General features: G+C 34.6%; 1 protein-coding gene across 1 annotated transcript; it reads right to left on the reverse strand.

Annotated features, from left to right (window-relative positions):
• Positions 1–3,980: 3,980 nt before the first annotated feature.
• On the reverse strand, positions 3,981–6,377 carry LOC126976373 (uncharacterized). The gene has a single exon (XM_050824675.1). The coding sequence runs from the start codon at positions 5,993–5,995 to the stop codon at positions 4,499–4,501; it is 1,497 nt and encodes a 498-aa protein (XP_050680632.1). The 5' UTR covers positions 5,996–6,377; the 3' UTR covers positions 3,981–4,498.
• Positions 6,378–7,900: the final 1,523 nt, after the last annotated feature.

Here is a 7,900-nt window from a genome sequence, read left to right on the forward strand (position 1 = left end):
AAACACGAATGTGGATTTATCATAATATTATAATTTATGATAATAGTATCACATGAGTGTTTTAATACCTAATTATCAACAGTTGCATACAAGACTTTATCTTCACCCAGAATATGAATCCTCTAAAAGATTCTGAAACAATTGGCTTACTGCTAACACCAAAACACTAGTCCTTGTAGTAACCTAATATCATTCATTACTGATTATATATACATATAAAGTAAGTATTGAAACAATTATTTATTTTAGTAGTAATTTACATTTTGTATAGTGTTAAAATTCACTCGAATATAATGTTCTTTTGCAGCGTTTAAAATGAATCGCTCATTTTTTGTAAACAAAACAATAAAAATATTGAAAAAAATGGCGGGGATTCGAAAAACGTACTTTTTTTTACGGCGTGCGAAGTTCTGGTAGTGTGGAACGCGCGTAAACGAAAATGTTCTTTTTTTGAAATTCATACAGATACCACGCATCGAGCAATAAGAATGTTGCTGTCTGTTGAAACTCTATGCGCATGGGATCGAAAAAAAAACAGGAGTGTTGTTATGAAATTCAGTACAACATTACAACACTCATTTGGATGATGTAATGGTTATTAGAACATTGGGTGTTTTAATGTTGGCAATAAGCTAACTGTTTCAGAATCTTTAATAGAGGATTTAAAGCATGGGTGTAGATAAAATACTTTACAGCATAGTTTTAGTTTAAAAGCGATACGAGAATGTGGGTGAGTTACAAACAGAATTGTGCCATATCATATCGAGTCGAGTATTCACCATAAAATGATAAGAAAATCAAAAGGCAGCGGACTCATTAAAAGATTGGCGATTTGCGTAAGACATCACATTTTGATCATTTAAATAATTTATTAACAAAAAAATACCCAGTAATAAAAGTAGGGGTGTTTTTTTTAGAGATGGGCCGAATATTCGTTTTATATTCGGCAGCTTTACCGAATATTCGGCTGAATCACCTAGTATTCGGCAAAGTGATACTCAAAGTTTTTACTGTTATTGACCCGTGTATTATCATGATTTGAGTGTACAGTGTAATGAGGTAAGTATTTTAGAGTATAGCTTTCTGTTTTTGTCGTCACTGAAGCTTTATTTTCAATTAAAGTAGGTTGGTAAAAAGATAATAATTTAATGCAAAATATAGGTATCTACTATCTAGCTGTTTTGGGATTAGGCTGCTGTGTAAACTCTTTAGAATAATATATTATAATCAGGTCTTAATTGAAGGAAAATAAACAAGATATTTATTTCGATCAGTCTTTATTGTGTTAGAGAATAGCTTAATCAAATCACAACACCTTAGTAGATTATAAATAATATTTTTTTCTAGTTTCTACTCAGCATAGCGTCGCAAAATATATTAATTGATATTAAACTTTTAAACCTATCCTATTCAACCAATATAGTTCTTTATAAAGAAAATAAGTAATTTGTTTGTACTTTTCAGGTTGTAATTTAAGGGATCAATCACTCAATCTACACATTAAGAGTTAGGAACTTAATTATAGTCTACTGAGATATATGACATCTCATATAATTATTTAAGATAATTCAAAATGTCATTAATTACTTAAGTATGTAAAATAATAATATAGGAAGATTATTCCTAAAAAATCACAATTCAAATCTTCATTGACTTACACGAAAGTGTTTTGTTTATCTATAAACAGAAAAAATATAGTTCTTAAACGGTAATGGAAACTACAATAAAAAGAAACGTAAACACAAATGTTTTGTTACATAATTAGAAAATAAGCCTGGTGTAATTTAGTATTTAAAATTCACAAGTGGCAAGTTGTGGTGTAAAAAAACAAGATGCTCAGCTTTATTTGGCAATAGTTTGTTTCGTTTTTGCTCATAAACGTTGCCTGCTTCGGAAAACAAACGTTCACTGTAAACGGAGCTTCCTGGAGCTGAAAGAAAAATTTTAGCCATGTTGCTCATAAGAGGAAATCGGAATTTATTTTTGGACCACCACTTGTAAGGGCACATATCCCTTGACAGCAAGCTATCTGCAATGTATCTGTCTAATTCGATAGCTATTGGGCTTTTTTGTTCTTCGAACTCAGGCTGCTTTGCTGATGCTTATTCTTCATAGCACGTCCAGAGGGCTTTATGAGTACCTTCCTGTGATTGAAGACCACTGTACGGTAACGGAGCTGGCGGTTCACTCTCATTTTCACTGTTACTCGTGCTATCCATATCTGCGCTTCTTCTAACGTATTCTGCAAGGAATTGGCGTCTCACCCACGGAACTTTTTCTGGAGTGAAAAAATTCATCTTGTGCCTTGGGTCGAGCAGTGTAGCAATAGTGTAATTCTTTTCATCTTCAAATTGTCCGACTCGCCTTTCCAATCCTTCTTTTAGTGCCATTCGAATCCACGTAGCTGCACGTTCTTTGCACTTCTTCTTTGATTAGAAACTTTTGCAAGATTTTTGTGTGGGGGATCACCTCTGAAATGCAAGAGTATGTAGAGGTAATTTTTGGTAATCTCTTCTACCAAACAATGTTGCAGGAACATCCACTCTCTTTCTGACAGGTTTTGTATATTAATGGAGCCACTGATGTCAGAAATGTACAAGCTGTACATGTAATATTTACTGTTCCACCTTGTAATTACATCTTGCACAAGTTTGTGTTTAGGCAAATTTAGCTCTTCTTGAATTTTGCTGAATTTTTCTTGTGCTTGAGTTGAGTGATTAAAATGTGAGACTATTTTTCGTCCTTGAGCGATGGCTTCATCAACTTCCTGTTGAACTTGTAAGGCTTCGAGGATGACGCGTTGTAAAATATGTAGAAAACACTTCTGACCGTTAAATGGGCTGTCTCTAACAGCTTTCACCATGTTACTTCCACTGTCTGTCAATATAATATGGATCTTTAACATTATTTGCCAGACGTCTGCTATTTCCACAAATTGTGTGCGTATGTTATCAGCATTGTGTTGGCCAGCAAATGACTTCATTTGAAGCACTCTGTGCTGAAGTGTGAATTCGTCATCCAACCAGTGGAGAGTTAAGCTCAGGAAGGAAAACAAATTATTTAAGTTTGTCCACATGTCAGATGTAACCGTTACGGTGTTGGTCTTAGACAGCTCATCTTGAATAGTCTTTTTCAATTGTTCATAAAGTTGTAGAATGACAGTTTCACCTACGTGTTTTCGGCTCGGCATTTGGTATTTAGGTTGTACTAACTGCATAAGACGATAAAAACCTTTATCTTCAACAACGGAAATTGGTTGGTTGTCTACTGCAATCATTTCCGCTATTGATTTCGTAATCGGAACTGATCTTGGGTCGTCTATTTTCCATTTAGATATAAATGAATCTTCTAGTGTGGATTGAGTAGTAGTAAAAGTTTTAGAATTTGAAGGTTGAGTACCACTGGTTGACGGTTGGACATCCTGTGCTGCGACAGGCTCCTGCTGCATCGCCTCGTCATCTGGAGTATTCGAGCTTACCCGACACACAGCTCTTTCAAGGTTAGTATATTCCATAGCGTGTTTCAATTTCAAGTGGTTGCTCAAAGCTGAGGACGAACCCTTTCGGCCACTGCCTCCCCGTGAAATCATTTTATCACAAATTGTACATTTCACTTTGCTGCGGTCTTCTTCACTCTCCCGATAATAAGTCCATACATTTGACCTTTTTCTGGCACTCATTTTAACGCTCACGATAACTAAATCACGCAAAAACTGTTCAAAAATGAATCAAAACAAACGCACGTGTCAATGGTCTACTCGTTACTGCATGACGTAATTCTTAATTACTTCTTTCAGTAAAATACCCTATCTACGATATTTAAGGTACTTTCCCTTTATGTCCCATAACTTTGGGACACCCTGTATATTATGTGCATAAAGAACATCATTGATAGTAAAAAATGGGATTCAAAAAGCTATTCCATTAATTAATCCCTATTTTATTACTTAAAGTAGTAAAGATGGTATAAAATATAAAAAAAACGATCAAAAACAACATTTAATAAAAAAACCTTAATTTGAGTACATTTAATAGCTGTATAACAGGCATTTGCATTATGGGGATTATTGCATAACAATCAATAGAAAATGGTGCTATTCTGTATTTTATTGTTGAGTTAGTAGTTCCTTAGCATAATTATATGAATATCTCACAACCAACTACTAAACTCACATTGCACTGCAGATGGAACTATTGATTTTAGCTCATTTTTCATAATTACAGCAGTACACACAGGTACAGTAATGTGTCTAACTCTAAGATGCACTTCAAATGTGTGGTTTGAGTAGAAATTAATAGAATCAAGTTATTCTCGCCAACCACTTTTTGCTTTTTTTTTAACAAGTAACATCAGATTTTATCATTGTAGTTGAAGAATCAAATAATTTTAAATACATATTGTTTTCTTGATAATAGATTTGCAAACTTTACTGGTAATATTGATGTAATAATATGGTAGATTTCTAGTGAGTATATATTATAAAAGACATAATAAATTACTACAACATATCCCTGACTACTTCATTGTTAGGTTTCTCCCAAATTTGACCTGACCTATACAATCTATATATCTTGTTACTGATTAGTCTCTCTCCAAACTTCATCATGGCTCCTTCAAACTTATGTTGGAAAACCTGCATTTCTGTTTCATTATAACCTTCTGAGTTAAATTTCTTTGCATCCCTGCATACTATATACTTATGAACTCCTAGTACATCTACAGGAATATTTTTAACATTAGCAGTCAGATTAAATATGTCATCAAAAGTAGTCATTGTTTCCAAATTCCTAATTGCAATTGGTGTCTTTTCTTGAGGCACATCATAGTAATGGGTTTTCTTCATGATATCCGGATATGCTAAGTCTATGTTGTCATCATCATTTTGATTCAGACAGAATAACAAGGGCTTAACCATGGATGTATGCACAGTCAGCATTGGATCATCATCTCTTAATAAAGCTTGAATTGTGTTATGTACTCTCGGAACTAGGAATTCATCCCAAGACATAACAGCAATATGAGTGACTTTATTGATTTCTTCCTTGTCAAATTTGAAGTGACGAAACATACAATCAAGTTCCACAGCACTTCTTATAATACCATAAGATTTTGAAAATATAAAAGGATAATTTAGTGGGTAAAACTGTATGTTCCATTCTGTTAGGTCTGCTGGAAACAAATTCAACCTTCTTATAACATCTTCAGAAATCATACTGTCATATATTGTGAATGAATTAACACCAGCTATGTGATGATAAACTAGAAACTCTATAAAGGCATCTCTAGACACAATTGGAATATCATTAGGTATAACACATATTGCTGGGACCACAGTGTTAACAAATCTTATATTGCTGTGTTTCCTAACCAATCTCTTTGTATTTATTCGAATTAATCTATTAATTGGTGCATGAAGAGGATTTACATTATAATCATTAATATAAAAGCTTACACCAATTGGTTTACCAAAGTTTTTATTAGTCACACACTGAAAGACATACAAACGGTAGTTGTTGATTGGTTCAGACATTATTTTATAACTAAACCTTCCTGATTTTGGTTTTGAATCATTTTCAAGCCAAATATAGCATCGAAAGTTTGGTGTTGAGTATGCCTTACCAACAACGATTGTATCAATAACATGTGCGGAAGTTTGCTTTAGGTGCTCATATTTTTCATAGGAATGCAAAAATGATGAATATGAATGGAAATTTTCATCAATTTCCTGAAATAGTGATGGTGTTTCTTTGATCTCCATCGATGAATTTCTTAATAACTCTGACAACATCGTAGCATTGAATCCAGGGCCACAGAATTCTATCTCTGATAACCCAGGTTTTCCGAAAAAATTGAGAACTTCGAGAACATACCGCAACTTGTAATATTCATGACGGTACATGAGTAATGTGACGATACTCACGCAGCACACGATAATGAGGATTAACTGATAGTATTTCCTCATGATTCCCACTGACGATTTCCGGTGAGTCTTCATTGATTTAGTGCCTCTTTAATTATCATACGTAAACAGGCACATTTTTGTTTCTAAGAAAGAAACAATAAAAGCATTGATAATTCCTCGATCCTCCTAAATTAAACACTGTAATGCAGTCTTTTAAAACCCAATCAGATAAATCTTATATTACTTGGGTTGGATCGTCTTACAGATTACAATGTTATTATTCATTAATTAGGTCACATAATAAAAACCCTTGCAATGCAATGATAGTATCAACAGTTAATTTTATTTGGGTACTTCGTAGTAGGAATTCAATCAATAATTGAATAAATAAAATAAGAAAGCTTGATAATTTTATAAATTTTCACGCGTAAAACTTTAATCTAGTCGTTTAATTTTTTTAATGGGTATTGACAATTGACTAGGTACTTTTTTTACTATTGACATTCAGTTGACATTGAGTACCTATTTTGAGTTGAGTGAGAATTGAGTAGTCAGATATTAACATGAAACTTTGAAAGACTTGACGGTGACGTCGTTGACATGAGCAAGGTACGATTTAGAGATCAATCAAAAAAGAGAAAGCTGATCTCCTGGGCTCCCTCTTCGAGTCCAAATCGACTCTGTATGACCAAGGTGCACCACCATCGCATATTCCGCGGTGCGAGTCATACATGCCGGACGTAAAAATCCGGCATGGCACCGTGCCTAAGGCGCTTCTCACCTTGGACATTCGTTGGCGGTGAGTTTGGACATAGCGAAGGCCTTCGATCGGGTGTGGCATAAAGCGCTTATAGCGAAACTGCCATCCTATGGGCTTCTCGAGAAGTTGTGCAAATTGGTCACTAGCTTTTTGGCTGATCGGAGTTAAGAGACTGAGCGTTTGGCGATTAAATAAAACAACTGCTTGACTGTGAGGAATATGTGTAAGATGATTTATTAGAAAGTTACATGATATATATACAAAATCCTTAAAACTAGTTAACCAATTACAATTGTTACTTAAAAAATATTTACAAGTTCAGAAAATACTAAAGCTTATATTTTGAGCAATAGTAAAACGCTTCATTCAATAAGAACTGAGAATAATATTATGTGGTCTATCTCGCTTTAAAACTAATGCTATCGCAGTAAACCGGCCAGCGAGCGCGGGCTTGTGTAAACTCGCGTCGAACCTCGATCAAACGATGTCAATGAGTACTCTGTCGCTCATTGATTAAAATTGCATGAATAGTGATCGACGCCCCGACGCGTCAGTCGAGTACGCTCGGCCTTGCTATGCGGTTGTGTAACGCGGAGCATATGACTGATCACGTGAGTATATCTGCAGTCGTCGGGAGAACGTGACGATGCTTGTACTTCGATGAGGTGACTACTGGTGATCTGTATGATTCTATGAGTTGATGTACAGCATTATGAAATGGTTCTTATCAGAGCTAATATTACGTTATATAAAATAAAATGTTCTTTTCGGAACGAATCTTTCGTCATACGCTTATTAAAGTTATTATGCACGATTAATTTATATGATCTATAGTGCTACGAAGGTATTACGTTACAAGTTAGATATTAGACATTTGTATTAATTGATATTATTGGTTGTAGGTACAGCTACAGGAGTCCCCTTCAAGTGAAACGCACCGGCATCTTGATGTGTAGGCCTGTCCTTGACATTTTGATGGGCTGGGACGTCAAGTTGTTCGTAGGGTCTGGTAACTTACGAGTAGTATCTTGGGTATTGGTGGTATGTTTGTCAGGTATGGTATCGGTAAGGTTTTTGGTAATTTGCACAGGTAAAGGTAATGAATATAATGTATTGTTTTCTTCAGTTTCATTTAATAAATATGCAGATTTTAAACGGTCGATCGATATGTTTGTTTGTCGACCTGGTAACTGAATGGTATAAACTTTACTGCTTCGTTTGATAACACGGTACGGTCC

This window comes from Leptidea sinapis, chromosome 40 (genome assembly GCF_905404315.1).
Source record: "Leptidea sinapis chromosome 40, ilLepSina1.1, whole genome shotgun sequence".
Taxonomy (NCBI): domain Eukaryota; kingdom Metazoa; phylum Arthropoda; class Insecta; order Lepidoptera; family Pieridae; genus Leptidea; species Leptidea sinapis.